Source organism: Tupaia chinensis, unplaced genomic scaffold (genome assembly GCF_000334495.1).
Source record: "Tupaia chinensis unplaced genomic scaffold, TupChi_1.0 Scaffold000140_1, whole genome shotgun sequence".
Lineage (NCBI taxonomy): Eukaryota > Metazoa > Chordata > Mammalia > Scandentia > Tupaiidae > Tupaia > Tupaia belangeri.
The window spans coordinates 7111062-7131308 of record NW_006159610.1 but is presented as its reverse complement, the minus strand read 5'-3'; the positions used below and the strand labels follow the sequence as shown (position 1 = coordinate 7131308).

General features: G+C 49.2%; 1 protein-coding gene across 6 annotated transcripts in view; it reads left to right on the top strand.

The window, feature by feature from the left end:
• The window catches only part of HIPK2 (homeodomain interacting protein kinase 2), a 246202-nt gene that overhangs the window by 210772 nt on the left and 15183 nt on the right, over nucleotides 1-20247 (top strand). For all 6 annotated transcript variants that reach the window (XM_027770510.1, XM_027770509.1, XM_027770508.1 and 3 more), the window contains 2 exons: nucleotides 3555-3734; nucleotides 9931-10212. In XM_027770510.1, the coding sequence (XP_027626311.1) occupies nucleotides 3555-3734; nucleotides 9931-10212 (462 nt within the window). The remainder of the gene's footprint in view (nucleotides 1-3554; nucleotides 3735-9930; nucleotides 10213-20247) is intronic.

Sequence of the window (20247 nt, the reverse complement as noted above, 5' to 3'; positions counted from 1 at the left end):
ACAAGAAGGTACTTTTAAATGGTGTACCAGGATGTGGGAAAGTCAGTGTCATTAATTTAAGGTCACTTGTCGTTTTCCACCAAAGTCCAGTTACACCATTTCATCAGCGTAATTCACCACATTTGGCTAGAGATGATTTTTGATCATTTCTCATCATTCAATTCCTCTCTCAGAAAACAAAGGTTTGTCCTCTGATAGAACACAAAAGAGAGTCCTGAAGCCCTAAACAGTTCTAGAAGGGGTTCTCGAGGTGCTCTGAGCCCTGGGCACGGCAGAGTCCAGCCAGCCTCCCCAAAGAAGCCTCGGCCCAATGGGGCTGAGCTGGCACCGTGAAGTCTGGTATGTTCTTTAAGTCAGGCTCCACTTCCCTCAGACCCCAGAGGCCACTGAGCCCTGCCAGCACCCCGTGCCCACTGCCTGTCTCCAGAACTCCACCCCCAGCCAACCCCAGAGCATGTTCTGCTGTCCTCGGGCACTTTCACTTTTCCTGTACCTCTCCCCACACTACCACCATACCCCCTCGCCAGCTCTGACACAGGTGGCAGCCCCTAGGTGGTCCCTCACCCCCTGACTATCTCCATCCCACTCAGGGAACCTCCCCACAGTCCTTCTATGACCTGGAAGACTCCAGGGGACAGGGTGGACGGGAGGTATAAGGCCTAGCCAATCCTCGAGCAGCTTCCTTCTCTCTATTTAAATTTTTTTTTTTTGGAGAGGTTTTTGCCATAGGGCATGTGTGCTCACCAGACAGAGAAAGAGAGACACAGAGACAGAAAGCAAGAAATCACCCCCCGGGGGGATGGCCATGCCGCAATCCCTTCTCCTCCATTGTCCTCTCGGGATCTTGGGCACACACGCACACGCACCCGGCGTGAGTTTTAAGCCACCAGGTCCAGGATTCGAACCGTGGTTGACTACATGAGAGTCCAGCGACATAGCCATTACGCTAACTGCTGGTCCCTCCATTTAATTTTCTGAGTAGTGAAAATGAGAACACGCAGCTTGTCTCTACCCCCCACTCACTGACAGCACCCCTAGGCCCACCCTGCTCTTTGGAAACACTTGAAACCAGGGAAAACTGGGGTTAGTGGTGGCTCGGGCAAGTCACTTAACCTCTATGAGCCTCAATTCCTTCTTCAGTGAAGTGGGGGTGCTAATGCCTACCTCACAGACTTGTTAGGAACTTTAAATGAAGACCTTGGGCTGTATTTAACGTGCGTCCTAGCAACGCCCCGGACAAGGCAGGCGCCAAGTAAGTCTATCACCCTCCTTCCACTGCATCATGCTCAGGGAGGCCACCCTTCCTCCTGCAGCTCATTAGGGTCCAAAACCAAATGGAAAGCTGCCTGACCAATTGTTGTTTTTCTTTTGCGCCCCTTTCTCCTAGAAGATCACAAATGTGCATACTCACATTTTCCTTTGTCTTTCAGTATTTATAGCTCCTTTAATTTCAGTAATACTCATATGCTCATTCATGCATGCATATTCTTTCGCTCTTTTTCTTCCCCCCAAATATTTGTCATAGGGCACTTGTGCTCACCAGAGAGGTAGAGAGAGAGGAAAAAAAAGAAAGAAAGCACCCCTCTCCCCCTCCCCCCTCCCTTTTCCTCCCCTTACTCAGGAGGCAATGGCCATTTCACAATCCTATCTCCATTTTTCCTCTTGGGCATCCACACACATGTATGTATCTCACTTTTTTTTTTCAAGCCCCTGGGTCTGGGACTTGAACCACACACAGTCAACCACATGAGATCCAGCCACCTACACCACCATGCCACCAGCTGACCCTGCATGCATAGCTTTGTCTTCTTCCTTCCTCCTTCCTTTCCGTTTTCCACCTCTTACTTGGTAACCACAGAAACATCTAAAGCCAACACACATTCTTCCCAGTCTCTGTCCATTTCATGTGTGGGTCAAACAATATCCACAGTCATGACTAATACACAGAAGGGAAGTACCAACACCGAACCGCGGCCAGAGAAAGAACTGCACAGTTCTGCAGGAAAAACATCAATAACAAAGTAAAGAGGGCATAGCAGCAGTTTCCAAAGACCATCTTAATCAGGAATCCCAATGGCGCCACCAATGGTGCTGGTCTGCCAAGCCACACAGCCAGGGTGCATGGCACAGCTGGGATGGGTGGTGAGCAAGCCAGTGAGGCTTTGTGTTGCAGCTGCTCCCCTTTACTCGCCTTGCTGCTTGGGCGCCACCTGTCGATCAGTGGTGGTATTGGATTCTCATGGGAATGTGAATCCTATTCTGTGTTGCAATGTGGCAGTGGAGGACAAGAGGTGCACCTGGACATGGTGCATTTGGGTCATCCCAGAACCAACCACCCCCCGTGGCATGGAGGGATTGTCTTCCATGAGGCCAGTCTCTAGTGCTGGGAGGTTTGAGACCGCTAATCTAAATGCTTGAACGGCTCTATCAAAATCATAAAAGTTCATCTACTTTTTTTCTTATTCATTCTTCTCCCCAAGATGCAAATGTACAACTTTATGATTTTTTAAAATTCAAATGAATTCTCCTTTACCTTTTAATTACATGTTAAATGGCTTTATAGGCAACAAATCAGCACTTTACCATTGCTATGGGCCCAAATGGAACCCATTTTCAGGATGAGGTTGTCAGTATTCCTGTGGACATGTTTCCGTCACCACTTTTGGGTTAATATCAAACCCTAGTCCTGCCTAGTCAACCTTCTCCCAATCTCTTTGTTCAGCAATCAAGAACTTAATTGATCAGCTACTGCATGACCTGCATTGTGCTACCTATGGAGGGAATTCAAAAGAACTTAATGTTAACACTCGCTAACTGCTAACACTCGCTAACTGCAGAAAAGGATGATTCGAGGTCTCCAGAGTTTTGTCTTTCACAAACTATGGTTTCCCGTTAATGGAAGCCCTACATCCCTCAGAGTGAAATAACACATTGAAGACCCTCCATAAATTCTAAAATAAAATACACATATTCTTGGTCAGCGTAATCAGCCCAGGGACTTTAAAAGTTGGAAGGAGTATGTATCTCCTCTCTCCAGTACTTAAAATCTCTGAGCCTGCACACTGCGTGTTCTTCCCACTTGGGGGGCGTTCTTCCCACTTGGAAGTCCTCCTTCTCACCCACCTCCTGGTTGTGTCCTTCCGCTCAGCCAGAACAGCACTTTATTCTGTTCCTGGGAACCCCCATGAGCTTACCTGGCCAGGCTCATGTCTTCAGCAACCTCAGCCTAGTGAGCTATTCCTGGAGACAGCATTCTCTTTTAAAAGCTGGGCTTTTAAAAGATATTTTATATATATATATACATATACATACACACACACACATACACACACATATATAGTTTTATTTATTCATTTATTTCATTTTAATTTGACTAGAGAGGGGCAAAATGAGAGAGAGCAACCAAGGGAAAGTGAGAAACTAAGCCACCAGGGGCAGGCCTTAAACGTGATCAGCCATGTGGGAATGTCCGGCACCTTAACCACCATGCCACCTGCTGACCCTGCTGGGCAACTGGGAAGCCACTAACGCATCCTTCTCTGACTCCCTTTCAGGAACACGCACGCTCACGGCAGCCATTACAATCCTATCATGCAGCAGCCAGCGCTCTTGACCGGTCATGTGACCCTGCCAGCAGCCCAGCCCTTAAACGTGGGTGTGGCCCACGTGATGCGGCAGCAGCCAACCAGCACCACGTCCTCCCGGAAGAGTAAACAGCACCAGTCCTCTGTGAGGTGAGTGGCAAGACTACCAGGAAGAGAGCAAAACACCTTTTAGGATGGGGAATGTCAGCAGCTCGTGGGGGCTCCGGCCCGAGCGTAAGACCAGAGCAGCGACTCCTCCTGAGTAGCTGGGACCGCCCATACCACGTGGACTGGCCCGGGGTGGCAGGTCGCGGGCCGGGCTCTGCAAGCACAGCCCTGCCTGTTGCCTCCTCCTCGTCCTAGTCCTGCTGGCGCCCTCGGCTGGAGGCTCCAGAGCCACGTGCTTGGTGTCGAGAGCTTCTCTCCCATTAGTTCAGTGATACGCGTCAAAGCGCAGGTATCTTCAAAGGAAGGTTTCATTCAGGACCATCACGACAGATGCAGAGACCACTGCAGTGGGGTCTTGGGACAGAGAAGAGAGATCTTTCTCAACTCCAATACAGTATGGGCAAGTGAGAATTGATGGTCAAGGAGCTCTGTGGAGTCAGTGGGTGGAAAATTACAAAAAGGAGACATTGAGGGTCAAGGCAGTCCTGGCTACAGCACACTAACAGGGTTCTTGCTGCAGACAGGCCATGGTGAGCAGTCATCCCCTATGTGGTGGTGGAGGATAAGGAACCTCATTCAAGAGCTGGAGCATGGGAACCAGCAGTTAGCATAATGGCTATGTCGCTGGACTCCCACATAGTCGACCACGGTTCCCGTCCCGGACCTGGTGGCTTAAAACTCACGCTGGGCGCGTGTGCGTGCGTGCCCAAGATCTCCAGAGGAGAATGGAGGAGAAGGGATTATAGCGTGACCATACCCCCTGGGGGGTGATTTCTCGCTTTCTGTCTCTCTGTCTCTGTCTGGCGAGCGCATGCACCCTATAGCGAAAACCTCTCCAAAAAAAAAAAAAAGAGCTGGGGCATCATATACCAAAAGGGCACATTCTTTCCAAACTGTCTTAGGACTTTTGGTGGAAGTGGATCTTACAGGCGGCAGGTGGCATGGTGGTTAAAGGCACTAGATTCCCACATGGCCAAACATGGTCAAGTAAGGACCTGGTGGCTTCCTTTCTCACTTTCCCTCTCCATCTCTCTGGTCAAATTGGGAAATAATAATAATAAAGTTAAAATACAATGATTACAAAAAAAGAAAAAAAGAAAAGAAAAAGACAGTGAATTTTGTCAGGAAATGCACAGATGGTACCAGGAGAGGGTTCAAAAGCCTGGCTAAAGTGTGGCCAAGCAAAGAAGCTGTGTCATTCTCTCCTTCCCTAGAAAACACTTCGCTTCCCTGCAAAGTTTCACTTTGGCGAAGAATTACCATAGTAACTGTTTTTGTTTTTTCTGAGAGAGTTTTTTGCTCTAGGGTATGTGTACTCACCAAAGAGACAGAAAGTGAGAAATGACTCCCCCAGGGATGGCCACACACGTGCACATGCCCAGCATGAGTTTTAAGCCTCCGGGTCTGGGACTCAACCACAGTTGACTACATGGGAGTCCAGTGACGTAACTATTATGCCATCTGCTGGTCCTCATAGTAACTTTTTTTTAAATTGAGATTTTTGCGATAGGGCGCGTGCACTTGCCAGAGAGACAGAAAGCAAGAAATCACACCCCAGCGGGTTGGCCACAGAACAATCCCTTCTCCATTCTTGGGATTTGGGGGATGCATGCACACATACCCGCCATGTTTTAAGCCACCAGGTCGACTACAGGGGAATCCAGTGATGTAACCATTGTGTTATCTGCTGGTCCCCCCCTAGTAACTTTTTAAAGAATACTAGGGAAATGTACTGTCTTTGAAGCTTAAAATCAAAAATTTAACTCACTTAATTGCTTGTTTGAATGTAAGCAATAACTTCAGTTAATCACAAGTACCAGCCAACGGAACACTCATCTCGCCCATGTCCTTTAAATCCAGTTTCATCTCGCTGGACTCAAAAAATTAGGGATTGACAAAAGACTATGTGCTGTGTGATTCCATTTATGTGGCAGATTGGAAAAATCAAAACACAGAGATGGAGATCAGTTCAGGGTGGACAGACACCTGGAAGAGAGTAGGGGACTGAGTAGGAAGGACTGAGAGAACTTTGTTCCGGTGATGAAGAAGTTCTGCATCTGGATGTGGTGGAGGTTTATGACTGTACTTTGTCAAAACTCATCAAACTCTTCAAAAGGGAGAATTTGACAGAGTTAATTATAGCTCAATAAATCTGACTTTAAAAAATAGAGAAATTTCCAAGTCTCTCCTCCAAAAGAAATTACATACACGTATGTGCACTGCACACACATGAAAGAGGTCTTCGAAAAGTTCATGAGATGTGGGACCAGCAGCTGGCATAATGGTTACATTCCTGGACTCCCCTGTAGTTGAGTTTTAAGTCCTGGACACAGCGACTTAAAACTCACGCTGGGTGTTTGTGTCTTTGTGTCCAAGATCCCAAAAGGAGAATGGAAGATGAAGGATTGTGGTGTGGCCATCTTCCCTCGGGGGTGACTTCTCGTTTTCTGTCTCTCTGTCTCCAGTGAGTGCATGTGCCCTATAGCAAAAGTCTCACCTAAAAAAAAAAGAGTTCATGAGATATTTGTATTATTCAGAGGTGTCAAAAACTACATGAGTGTCAAAATTTTTTGCACCAAAATAAACTCATTAATTTTTCATTCTATTTCTCCATAATTTTTTTAAGATATTTTTGGGGGACCAGCAAATGGCGTAATGGTCGTGGCACTGGGCCCCCACGTAGTCGACCATGGTTTGAGTCCCAGACCTGGCATCTTAAAACTCATGCTGGGCGCAACGTGTGTGTGCCCAAGATCCCGAGAGGAGAATAGAGAAGGGATTATGGTGTTGCCATTCCCCCGGGGGATGATTTTTCGCTTTCTATCGCTCTCTCTGTCTCTCCCAGTGAACGCATGCACCTATAGCAAAAATCTCTCTTTAAAAAAAAAAAAAAAGGTTGTGTTTTGTTTTGTTTTGTTTTGTTTTGCCATAGGGTGCATGTGTTGGCTGGAAAGAGACAGAGAGAGGGAAAATGGGAATTCACCGCCCCCCCCCCAAGGGGGAATGTGCACACACATGCGCCTAGCGTGATTTTCAAACCCCTGGGTCCAGGACACAGACCATGGTTGGCCATGTGGGAATCCAGCGCCTTTGCTGCTATGCCAGCTGCTGACCCCTCCATGAACTTTTTAAAGTACATGTGTGCGCCTGTGTCTGTGTGTCTGTCTCAAGGTCATGAGGCTGCAGAATTACTCCTCACAATTCTTCGAAAAGGCAGTGGCTTGGGGAACCAGCAGTTAGCGTAATGGCTATGTCGCTGGACTCCCACGTAGTCGACCACAGTTCGCGTCCCAGACCCAGTGGCTTAAAACTCACGCCGGGCACGTGTGCGTGCATGCCCAAGATCCCGAGAGGAGAATGGAGGAGAAGGGATTGCGGCGTGACCATCCCCCCTGGGGGGTGATTTCTCGCTTTCTGTCTCTATGTCTCTCTCTGTCTGTCTGGTGAGCGCACGCGCCCTATAGCGAAAAACCTCTCAAAAAAAAAGGCAGTGGCTTGGAGTGCTTATCTGGGACAGGTCATATACTGGGAGCAGCCTGGTATGTAAAATGTCAGGTGGATTTTGCTTTTCTTCTTCCTCATACCCAGGTGCCAGAAAATTAGGCCTGCCTTTTTTCATTCTCATTCAAAAATTACTGCACGAGCTGACTTCATGGCATCGTCCTTCCTCAAGGTTCCTTATTTGAGCATTTCAGACGACTCAGGAAAACCCATCTGAAATTGGTGGCAGTCCTCCAGAATGCTTTTATTTGGCAGTCCTGTGACAGCACCGCCAGGTCACTGTTAGGCTGTGTGACCACAAAGCCTACCGCCTTGGTTCCCAGCAGTGAGCCTAGCCTCATCGGGGTACCTTGACTGAGTAGGGGCAGGAAGAGCTCTTAGCCTCCCACTCACACCTAGATGGCTTCATTGCCATGCATCTCAGGATCCATATCATAAGACCAGCAGATGGCGTAGTGGTTAAGGCGCTGGACACCCCACATGGCTGGCCACGGTTCGAGTCTCGGACCTGGTGACTTGCTGTCTCATTTTCGCTCCCTTTCTCTTTCTCACTCTATCTCTGTGGCTGGTCAAATTAAAATAAGTAAATGAATAAATAAAATTAAATAAATAGTTCTTTTTGAAAATCCCTATCATTATGATAAAATATGTGTTTGTCTATTTTTAAGACCAGTGCCTTAGGCAGAACAGTCTGAAAGACCAAAAGGCTCTTCCTTACTGTGGCCAGCCATTCTTTTTAACCTTGCCAAGTGGAGATACGCTGCTGGGAGAGTGACAACAGGGCCTCCGAATTACAGTATCAGCAATAACAAACACACGGGTTACTCTAAGTACAAGCAACGCAAAGCTCCTATCAGTAAAACTTCCTACCAGCACCCAGAAAGGAACAAGTCATGTGGCTGATAATCGGCTAGACAGAAATTTTTAAAATCCACCTTTCAGATTGTCTTCCTATTACTGCCATCTCTGTAGCTAGGAGGTGCTAGAGTCTCTAAAAACATGGAAGAGTCTGAGTTTCATTATACATTGGTTTTGTCGCTGTCTACATAAATACTTGTGGGGTCAGTGAAGGTTTTTTTTGGGGTTTTTTTTGAGAGGTTTTTGCTATAGGGCGCATGTGCTCACCAGACAGAGATAGACACAGAGACAGAAAGTGAGAAATCACCCCCCAGGGGGGATGGTCACACCACAATCCCTTCTCCTCCATTCTCCTCTCGGGATCTTGGGCATGCACTCACACGCACCCGGCGTGAGTTTTAAGCCACCAGGTCCAGGACGCAAACCGCGGTCAACTACGTGGGAGTCCAGCGACATAGCCATTACGCTAACTGCTGGTTCCCATGGGTCAATGAAGGTTTGATGGAAATAAAAGAAGGTATTTTTTTCCCCCTAAGTTACCAGAAATCATGTTGGCTAACTTAATAAGGAATTTTAAGTCAATAAGCAAGATTAAAAGGTCTCTTTTAAACTTGCTTTTCTACTTGTACTTTCTCTAACTTTTTATTTTTGAGAGATTTTTGCCATAGGGCACAAGCGCTTGCTGAAAAGAGAGACAGAGAGACAGAAAGCGAGAAAGTGAGGGATGGCCACACCACACACAGTCCATTCTCTTTTATTCTCCTCTCAAGATTTTGGCCATGCACATGCGCCTGGTGTGAGTTTCAAGCCACCAAGTCTAGGACTTGAACCGAGGTCGACCATGTGGGAGTCTGGAGCCTTAACCACTATGCCACCTGCTGCCCCTCCCCACTATTTTTTGTTACAGTTCAGACTGATGAGCCTTCCGTGAGGCTCATGGGTCCAAGTCCAGAAAAATCACTTTGGGATGTTTAAAAATCATACACACGCAAATACTCTAATGGCCACGTTGCTTTCCCAGGGAGGAAGGCAGGAAAGCTGGACCACGGGTTACCAAGGTTAGGTCTTTCAGATCTAGAAATTCTTAAGAAATAAATATTTTAGTTAGTAAATGGTTTAAAAAAAAAAAATTAGCCAAGAAATCAGAGCTTTACATGGCGGCTTCCACCTTCTTCACCACCCCTCCCCCAAAACCAGATTTAGGTACGCTGGGGAAAAGACGAGGCAGAGCTCAGACGCAGGGCCTTGCCCACAGACTCGTGGCAGACACATCCTGGAGGTTACCTTGCCCCTGCAGGACCGTCCAGTCCAGGGCGCACCTCTCCCTTCCGATAGCCCCGACTGCTTCTGAGTCCCAGAGCCAAACCCGAGCCCGAGACGGACTGCTGTCCTGCCTGTGTAGCCGCTAACCGAAAGGTCTCGAGGCAGCCACTTTTTCAGCTACGGATTGAGTCTAATTGTAACTTCTTTTTTTAATTGCCAGAGGGCACTCACACTCACCAGAGAGAGAGACAGAGGGAGAGAAAATCCCCCTCAACGGGGCATGGTGATGTCACCATCCCTTCTTCTCCATTTCTCCCTATTAGGATTTGGGGCATGCATGAGCCAAGCTTATTTTTCAAGCTGCCAAGGCCATGATTCAAACCAGTCTGCTCTGTAGGATCTAGCTCCCTTACCCACTATGCTATGGGGTAGCCTGACCCTCTAACTTTTATTTGGGGAATTTTGGCAAAGCTGGTGTTTCTAGGTAGTTGGGCTCCTTGGGAGGAGCCGTTGGGTCTGCCCTGCCCCACTAAGTATGTGGTTTTTGTCATTACAGAAACGTGTCCACCTGTGAGGTGTCCTCCTCCCAGACCATCAGCTCCCCACAGCGGTCCAAGCGCGTCAAGGAGAACACACCCCCCCGCTGCGCCATGGCGCACAACAGCCCAGCCTGCAGCACGTCAGTCACCTGCGGGTGGGGCGACGTGGCCTCCAGCACAACCAGGGAGCGGCAGCGGCAGACGATTGTCATCCCCGACACCCCCAGCCCCACAGTCAGCGTCATCACCATCAGCAGCGACACAGACGAGGAGGAGGAACAAAAACATGCACCCACCAGGTGAGGCAGCTCCTCCCGCGGACTGTCAGGAAGGTGCCAAACGCGGGTGCATCGCGTGGCCGGTTCACGCACGGCGACAGCCGTCCACATATCGGGCCATGCTGCATCATCACACATGACAGTCCCTCTCTCCTGAGTCCTGAATTTACGTTTTGCCTTGTCCTAAAGTCCTCACGTTATTTCAAGAAAATATCAAACAGATTTTTAATAATTATTCAAAACCAAAAATTATTTTTTAGTCTTCAAACATAGTTGCAGGCCCCATGCATTTATGGAACTTGAGACCATAAAAACCAGGCCCACAATGCCAGTGTATTTCAACCCCTATAAGCTTAAAAATTCCTGCCTCGGGCTATTGAATTTATTCCCAGTTGGTCAGGGTATTTCTGCAACGTTGCCTGGGCTTGCTCAGAATTCGAAGTAATTGTCCAATTAATCAGAAATTTCCCTGTGTCTGATTAACTCAATCTTTCAAACTGCCAGTTGGCTCTTCACCCAGAGAGCATTACTGTTTATTCCAAAGCAGTAATAATTCATTTTACTCTCTGTGGACTTCCTGGGGAAAGGGAAGTAATATTTATTATATTTCCAAGACTGTTCACCCTGGCGCCAGAGCCTCTTTTTCTACACTTTCCAGACAGCCTTCAACAAGATGTGGTTTTTGCACAAGCCACTCAGCTCGGATGGCGCAACCTTATGAACCCCTCAGAACAGCCTGTCCTCTCATCTCTGGATCCCCGAGTAGCCTCGGGGTCTCATCAGCCAAGTCTCTTGCTTTTTTTGGTCCTGGGACAAGTGCTGGGGTGGGAGGCCTGCCAGTCCCAAGGCCAGTGCTGCCAGGCACCGTGCATCCCGCCCCCCAGATGTGAAGCATAGCACTCCCAGTTAGGCCCAAGTTATTAATCCTGATTGGATACAATGTAACTAATTAGTAATCACAAACCTTTTTGATTAGATAAATTCTCACGCTTGAAATCATTACCAAATGTATAGACAGGCTGATTAAAACATTCTCATTAGAGCTAATCCTGCATGGGGCACCCACTCCCATCTTTTTTTTTTCCTTAAGTTATTTGTATATTCCACGAGAGAGACAGAGCAAAAGGCAACCCCAGCAGGATGGCCACACCACGATCCAATTCCAGTCCCAGCCAGCCCGGATCACAGGCGTGTGCATGCTGCCTGGCGTGCCCAGGGAGACCTCGAGACTCAAACCCAAGACCTTTCCATTGCTGATGGGTCCCGTTCCATTACCACTGCTCCAGCACCTGCCCGCCCTTCTTTATAATACATTCCAGAGGCTTGGAGTTTTTTGAGATTGGCCGGCATGGGTCTCATTGGAGTGCCCTCCTTGCCTGTGGCTTGGCTCGGCCTGACTGCTCTGTGGTGTGTTTCAGAGGACACAGTGGAGCCCGTCTGGTGCTCACATTGTGCCAGGCGCAGGGGGTACACTGGTTGGTGAGAGCAGACCTGGTGCTTCCCAGGCTTGCGGGCCAGTGCTGCTTTACTCCCCATCGACCTGTTTAGGATCGTCTCAGGTTCCCTTCTTGACTCCAGCTTCAGGTTGAATCAATGTTTCCGTCCTCCCAGAGTCTCCTTCCTTTACCTGATAATACTGGGGCTCAGTCTTCACATGGGCTCAGTAGTCCCTTCATGAAGAAAAAGGCACCCCCCAGGCCTGCCCCTGGCTTGGAACAGCCTGTCCATCATTCGTAGCACGTGTCCTAAGAAAGGACAAACAGCCTTGCACAGTCCTTTGTGATAATTGCAAAGACGCAAACACCATTTAAAAATCTACAGTCAGGGCCAGCAGGTCCTTGTTCCCCCCACCGATCTGATCTCTCCGCCCAGGAGCGTCTCATTCTGGTCCTGTGTGTCCCCTCCCCCCATTTCCTGTCTGCCACTTACCCCAGATCTAGCAGTTTGCTTCCCATCACCAGCCTCGTAGCTTTTGCCAAAATGCTGGTGAATTCCCCTAACACAGCCCAGCCTCAGCAAGAGTCAGGGGCAAATGATGCTCGCAGGGGTGGCATCCCCTCCAGTGCCTCCACCACTGACGCGAGACAAGTGACCCACCTTCTAGACCCAAGGGAGTTGCTAGATCTCCAACAAATTATATCAGATCGTCAGGACATATTTTGCTATGTTTTTCTATGCAAAACTGCATCGTGACTTTCCTGGTGACCCAATAAATAAGGCACGGTCTGGAAACTGATACACTGCCCTCAGAAGACTTTGGCCTGAAAAATTCACATCCACTTAACAGAGGGGGACACACACACTCATTTATTACCGCACAGGCAAGAAGCAACCCAAAGCAAAATTACTGTTCGTTGCCACCTGTGACCGTATAGCTCGCTTCGCTCCTGCTATTAAGAAGCTATTTGAGCCAACGTTGGCTGTGTTCCTGGGGTATGTGGTTCAAGCTTGAGCAAGGAACAGGGGAGCCCAGACACGTGGCATCATGTGAGGAGACTTGTTGCTTCCCAGTTTAAGTTAGAGCACCCTCCCAGAGTGTGAAAGCTATTTCAGTCACGGGACTCCTCTCATGCGATTGCCCAGCCAGCTTCGCTGTACCCTCTTTATAGGTCTCCATTGTTCCAACACTCCACCGGGCCCACCGCAGCCCTGCGCACTGGACTTGGCTGCTCGGGCCACCTGGGGAGCCTAGGCTCAGCTTTAGGTTTATAAGTCCCGGCTACTCAGGAGGCTGAGGCAGGAAGCTTGAGACCCTATCTAAGAAGGACCCCACGCAGACACTGCACTGGGTGGAGTCGAGTGGTCAGGGCTGCACTTTGCTCTCCCCCAGCTGTGAGTCCTCCTGCATCAGCCCTGCTGTGTCATGGCTGCCTGGCTTGCTTACTGTCCCCCAGTGCCTTCTGCAGGGAAGAGGGAGGAGGGGCAGGAGAGATGGGTACACAGGGCAGGCAGTGTCCGCAGATGGACCTATGGTGGTCAGGAGAGACAAGTCGGACTCTTGGGCTGGCGAGGAAGAGGGGGCTGCCTTGCAGAGAGAGGGGGACGGAGAACGAACAACTTCTTCTGCTGCAGCTGATGGGATGAGGGTGGGTTGTCTCATGGCTCCTGCCAGGCCCTTGTTTCTGACTTCTTCAGAGAGTAGTCATGTAAAAGATGACCTTCACGGCAATGCGTGTTTATGTGCCCATGGAGACACACACAGGGACGTATGCGCAGATGTATGGACGTGGGTGCAGTATGAATGAAAGGTCCGTGCCGTAGTAAAATGTGGATGTAAGTCAGAAGTCATAAGGAAGCAGTCAGCCAGGTGTTCAGGGTGGAGGAGCGTGGGAACAGCACAGCACGCAGCGTGTCCCCGGCATGTCACCAGGCTGGCAGCTCTCATTTATTGCTGGGAAGCTCTACGGGTGAACCGTCTCCTGCCCCGTACCTAGAAGAGACCCCTGTGACTGCGTGTGGCCCTGAAGGAGCCAGAAGGAGGCGTTGCCGTTTGTTTATATTTTTAGCGCTTGCTGGGTACCTCACTTGGCGGTCAGAGATCGCAAGCACATGACCGAGCATGCAGGCTCCGGGTTCGAATGCACAGGACCCCTGCTCTCCATATCGGAAGCTCACTGCTCTTTACCACAGGTCTTTCCGTGACTAAAGGGGAAAACAGAGCACTGAACAGTAGCTGCTGCACCTCCAGTAAACGGTGCCTGGATTCAGTAACCAGCGTCGTAGCAATAGAAGAGTACTTTGCACATGCAGCCTGGACTGAGAGATCAGAGACATCGCAGAGGGTGTTTTGGAAGAGATAGGTTTTGACCCTGTTCTTGAAGGAAGAAACTGACTGAGCTTAGCAAACAGGAATCAGAAACACACTCCAGATAGGACCCTGCAGGGAAGGGCTCACAGCTTCGTATACGATCCGCCAGCCACATTTGCTCTGTTGGGGCTGATTTTTCCACATCTTAGCACCTTGTTTCTTTTCTCATCTTAAAATGATGAAAATCATCTGTTGCTATGACAACACAGTGCCGTCGTGATGTCCAACGCTTTGTTCTTGGAGCAGAAGTGACTTTCTGTCAAGGCCGTTTCAGCGGATATTGCTCATTCTATTTCTGTCACTCTCATTTCCATTAACCTCAGCTCCTAACGGGATTGATAAGCTATCAATAATAGTTAGACGTAATAGTGGAATGAATCCCAGGAGGCTCAATATATACGAGCCTAAGGAATTCGCAGTAGCCATCTCGAATGTGGCTCGTTTTTAAAGCGACTCGTTGAACGGCTTCATTCGTCCTCCACTCTGCGGTGTATTCAGGTGGAGCATGGAGCTTTCTAACAACGGAAGGCACTTTAAACAGAGCTATCAACTTAGTTCACCTTTTCTGAACCCGTCACATGTAAATCCACGACGTAGGTGACTCAGCATGGAGCTGTGCTGAGCACATTTGCTCAGTCGGTGTAGGGGTTCCCCACTACAAGGACAGGACCCACGAGGCGCTCGAGCCCACACGCTGGTAGATTGCAAGATGCTGACACGCAGGGCCTTACACTGCACTGCAGCTTTTCAGTTTACAAATCTAAGTGAAGAATTCCAAATGAGCCCAGTTTGGATTTTATTTGAGGACAGATTACAGTCTGGCCAAAATCAATGTTGTGTTTATGTTTTGTTTGCTTGGGTCTGGTTTTTTGGGTTTCGTTTTTTCTTTCTTCTTTTTTTTTGGAGAGGTTTTTGCTATAGGGCGTGTGTGCTGGCCAGACAGACTGAGAGAGACAGAGAGTCAGAAAGCGAGAAATACCCCCCAGAGGGGATGGCCACACCGCAATCACTTCTCCCCCGTTCTCCTCTCGGGATCTTGGGCACGCACGCACACGCGCCCGGCGTGAGTTTTAAGCCACTGGGTCCGGGACGCGAACTGCGGTCGACTACATGGGAGTCCAGCGACATAGCCATTATGCTAACTGCTGGTCCCTGGGTTTTGTTTTTAATGTCAGCACACACAATAGCCAGCCAGAGAGAAAAGGAAGGAGCAGAGCTCTCCCGCCAAATAGGCCTGGTCACACAGAGCCCTTGTCCCCCAGTTCTCCAGCCGCTCACCATCCTGGCACGCACGCATACCCAGCCAGTTTCTTCAAGTTGCCAGGGCCAGGAGCCCTGGCAGATCAGCCATTTGGGACCTGGCTTCCTCTTCACAACACCTAACCACTGTGCTACAGGGCCAGCCCCTTTTGTTAAGAAAAGTGCTCATTTTCTAATCTACTCAGAACCTAAGAAGATATGATCCAGAATTGGCCAGACTGAGTGTTTGTGTGAGGTACATCTGCTAAAGGGATGTATTTCCCCTCCAGATTTGGAGGACACCAAATAGTACATAATTTGAGATGTCTTTACTTATCTTTTTTAAAAAAAATGAGCAAAAGTGACAGAGACATAGAGAAACAGAGGACAGAGACCACACCCGTGTCACTTCTCGTTGCTGTGATCCACCCCTGGTATGTGCCCAGCGAACTCAGGGAGGTCTCCAGGTACAAACCCAGAACTTCCCATGGAGTCGGCCTCACAAGTGTTGTTATCTCTGCCCCACCGTTGGCCTCCTAGTAATCTCTGTCAGTGGATTTCAGAGCAGGTTGGAGCTAGATGGACGTTAGAAGTTACCCAGGCTCTCGGGATACACTTGGGAGCCAGCCTGTCTTCACGTGGGGTCCCCCACCCACAGAATGTGCACACGCAACAACATGTCTGCATTTCATAAAGTGGCTAAAGGAGCCACTGTGCATGGATGTCACTTCATCACACAGCAGTGTCTGTGGCCAAGGCCGAGAGTGAAGGGCAGGGCAGGGCTGTCTTCCTGCATCCCCTCGCAGCCTCCCAGCTCTGTCCCTGGCTCTGGGAGCACTTTCTAAGGGTACAGGGTGAGTGGGGTCCTTCAGTAACATCTGATCCCACACCAGACTCTGCACAGACCAGTCTAGCCCCTCACTCACCCCGCCCCATCCCACAGCAGAGAAGACAGCTGCAGGTTCTCTTGTCTTTGTCTTCTTACTGCAGCTCTCCTCCTCCCTCCCGCTCCCTATGGACCCTATCCACTGAGAGTTCCATGCCTTGCTCTTCTTCCTGGGCTAGGATTGCTTCTCCCTGCTTTCCAGGCTCAGGGGCCTTTTCTTGGCACCCACTCTCTAGTGCCAAGTCTCAGTCCCTCCCCGCTCCCCTCTAGGTGCCTGCTGAGTCCTGCTGCAGCCACCACAGGGCATTCCATTTGGCTTTTTGTTTCTAAATGACCCTATGGGGTTTTTCCTTAACTGAGATACAATTGAATGTGCACAGCTCCATGGTTTTCTTGGTGTCATTGTTTATATTAATGGTGTTGCGCAATCATTGCTGTGATCAGTTTTTTACATTTTTACATCACCCCAACCAAAACTATACCCATTAAGTAGTAACTCCCCTTTCTCTCATTCCTTACCACTGCCACCCCCAACCTCTGGTAGCCTCGAATCTTTCTTGTCTCTATGAATTTGTCTGTTCTAGATATTTCTTTCTTTTTTAAAAAAAATTTTTAAGAGAGAGTTTTGCTATTGAGCGCATGTGCTCACCAGAGTGACAGAAAGCAAGAAATCACCTCACCCCCGAGGGGGGGTGGCTGTGCCACAGTCTCTTCTCTTCCCTTCTCCTTTGGGATGTTGGGCATGCATGCACGCACACACGCCTGGCATGAGTTTTAATCCACCAGGTCTAGGACTCAAATCACAGTCAACTACATGGGAGTCCAGCAGCGTAACCATTATGCCATCTGCTGGTCCCTCGAGATATTTCATACATATGGAATCACACAATATTAGTCCTTTTGTGGCTGGTTCATTTTATTTAATACTATATTGTAGCATGTATCAGAACTTCAGTTTTGTTTATCCTTTCATCTTTCTTTAAAATTTATTTTGCTATAGTTCACACGCACTCACGAAGAAGACAGAGAGAGAAAGAAGTAACCTCCCAGGGAGATGGCTACACCGCAATCCCTTTTCCTCCATTCTTCTCTCCGGGTTTTCGGCACACACACACATACTCTCCTGGCATGATTTTCAAGCCACCAGGTGCAGGACTCAAACCGTACAGTTGGCCACGTGAGATCCAGCTACCGTAATCTCCATGCCACCTGATGGCCCTGTCCATTCATTTGCTGGTGGACACTTAGGTTGTTTCCACCTCTGGGCTGTTGAAATAGCATTGCAGTGAACATCAGCCTACAAATATTCATTTGCCTCCCTGCTATCAGCTCCTTTAAGTACACGTCTAGGAATGGAATTGCTGGATCATATGATAACCGTGCTTAGCTTTTTTTTCTTTTTAAGGTTTTTGAGAAATTACCTCCTGGGGGATGGCCACACCTCAATCCCTTCTCCTCCATTCTCCTCCTGGGATTTTGAGCACACATGCACATGAGCCCGCCATGATTCTCAAGCCACCAGGTCCGGGACTTGGTCTGGGACTTGAACCATGGTCGACCGTGTGGGAGTCCAGCCCCTTAACTACTACACCACCTGCTGGCCCCTGTGTTTAGGTCTCTGAGTAACAAGTATAGACTTTATGCACTTAAGCTGCTCTAAGTGCGAAGTATAGGAATTTGTTAATTAGAGCATATCTATTTTATCTAAGTAAATGTGAAGAGCTGTCAATATACGGAACCAATTCATTCCTCACCTTCCTTTGCATTCTTAACAATTATCATCTGTACAACTCACTTGACAGCTAATCACAGAAGGCTTTGTGACATCCATTATTCTCTTTAACTGGTTATTTTAAAGCTTCTTACTGTTTAACTTGTCAGGTTTTTATATAGTCCCCCCTGGGGTTGTAGTCTCCTCGAGGGCAGAGACAGGTGTTGTATCTCCTTGTACCGGTGTTCCCAGGAGCCCTCATCATAGAGCACCAAGATATCTAGATGAGTTCTCATTTTCTCTCATATCAATCTTCTGGTTTATTCATGGACTAGGAAAAGAAAAAACTTTTCCAGCAAGTACTTATTCCAATACAATTCTCTTTGCCTAGGTAAGTTTTGTGTGTTTGTTTTTAAGAGAGATTTCTGCTATAGGGCACACGCATTCAGTAGAGAGACAGAGAGAAAAGAAAGAGAAAAATCACCCCCCAGAGGGGCATGGCCACACCGCAGTCCCTTCTCTTCCATTCTCTTCTTGGGATTTTGGGCATGCATGCACACACACGTTTCTGGCCTGAGTTTCAAGCCTCTGAATCCAGGACTCAAACCATAGTCAGCCATGTGGGAGTCCAGCGATGTAACCATTATACCATCTGCTGGTCCCACCTAGTTAAGTTTTACAGACCTGTTTTCATATGTTAAATAAAGTAACATCATAATAATAGCAGCTAATGTTTATGGAATGCTTACCATGTGTCATACATTATTCAAAGTGTTATATTTCCTCACTTGGTTCTCAGAATAAGCCTATGGAAGAGCCAGCAGGTGGCGCAGTGGTTAAGGTGGCTGGATCCCACATGGCCAACTGCCAGGTTCGATCCTGGACCTGGCAGCTTGAAAAAACACACCAGGTGTGTGTGTGTGCATGTGCGTGTGCGCATGTGTGTGTGTGTGCGCACACGCGCGCATCCAAAATCCTGAGAGGAGAATGGAGAAGAAGAGACTGTGGCATGGACATCCCCCCTGGGGGTGGATTTCTCATTTTCCCTATGCTATAGGTAGTATTATCAGCCACGTTTTACTGAGTGGTGATTAAATCACCAAAAGCTTGAATGGCTGCCCAGGGTCCCATCACCCGCATGTGCTTAGTTAGACCTCTGACTGGGGGCCCCAGTTCTTATCCACAGACAGTTGGTGGCCAGAGGGGGTGGAGTGCGGAGTGCACAGCCCCTGAAGGGCCATCCAGCCCATGTCGCTAGTGTTGGCGTGTGAAGCAGGGACCAGGCCTCCTGGGGGCCTTAGCTTCTCTGGCCCCTCCAGCCTCTCAGAGCTTTGTAGGCCTATTCTCTTTCCGCTTGCCTTCTGTCCAGCTGCCATGGGCTCTTGAGTGTCTCCACTTCTCTGCTCCCCGAGGGTGGCAGAGATCCCTCCTGGAACCAGCCTGGCCTGGCCCTGCTCCAGCTTTGTGACCTTAGGCAGACACCTCAGGGTGTTGTGACTCCCTCGGGCTCTATAAATACCAGCCTCTTCTCTTATCCAATTAGCTGGAAACTGACCAGTTGTTTAGGCAATTGTTACTTCTTAAAAATAAATGATCAATATACAAAAATAGAGCAGCCTCCATTTTTAAACCCCCACACAATCCGCAGCACATTCCATTTCCATCACCCCGCCTGCCTCTTGCTAGTCAGAACCAGTTCCCAAAGCAGCCTCACTAACATAAATATCTCTGGAGAAAACGCACCAGCCAAGAGCCCTCCAAAGCCACCACCACCCCCACTGCCCCATTGTATAACGTTCCAGATACGAGATGAGGGTGGCATTCAGGTGACGTCCTCAGCACCGAGGTGGCAGGAGCCTTTCTGCCAGGCTTCTGCAGTGTTGTCTCCTCCCTGGTCCACAGCCCAGGCAGTGGGAAGGCTGCAGAAGGCCTGGCCTGCCCTGAGAAGGGGGCCCTGGGAGGGCCTGGGGGCCCGCACCCAAGTCATCCCAGGGCGACCTCAGAACAAGGGCAGGCAGAGGGGCCAATCCAGCTCCCCTTCGGCTCTCAGCATGTCTGCCCCATGCTGCGACAAGAGCATCCTCAGTGCCCTGTTTCCTTCCGACCCAGCTGAATCCTGGTCCAGGGATGGTCCTCCCTCCTGCCTACACTTCACTGGGTCTCACAGGCCCTGAGCCTCAACTTAGGCCACTTCCCTCCCGGCTGTGGTGTCCTCCTGGTTCTTGCTGCTTGTCTCTGCTTGCTCAGGTGCCGCATCCCCATGGCCCTCAGGGACTGCCTCAGGCCTGGGGCTTCCTCGGCTGAGCTCTGCTTTGCGAGGGGAGCCGAGGCCTGCCCAAAAGCTTCTCCTGCCCCACCTCCAGAAGCACCTGAGGGCTCGGTGCCAGCCTCTTCCTTGTGTCTTCACAGGTC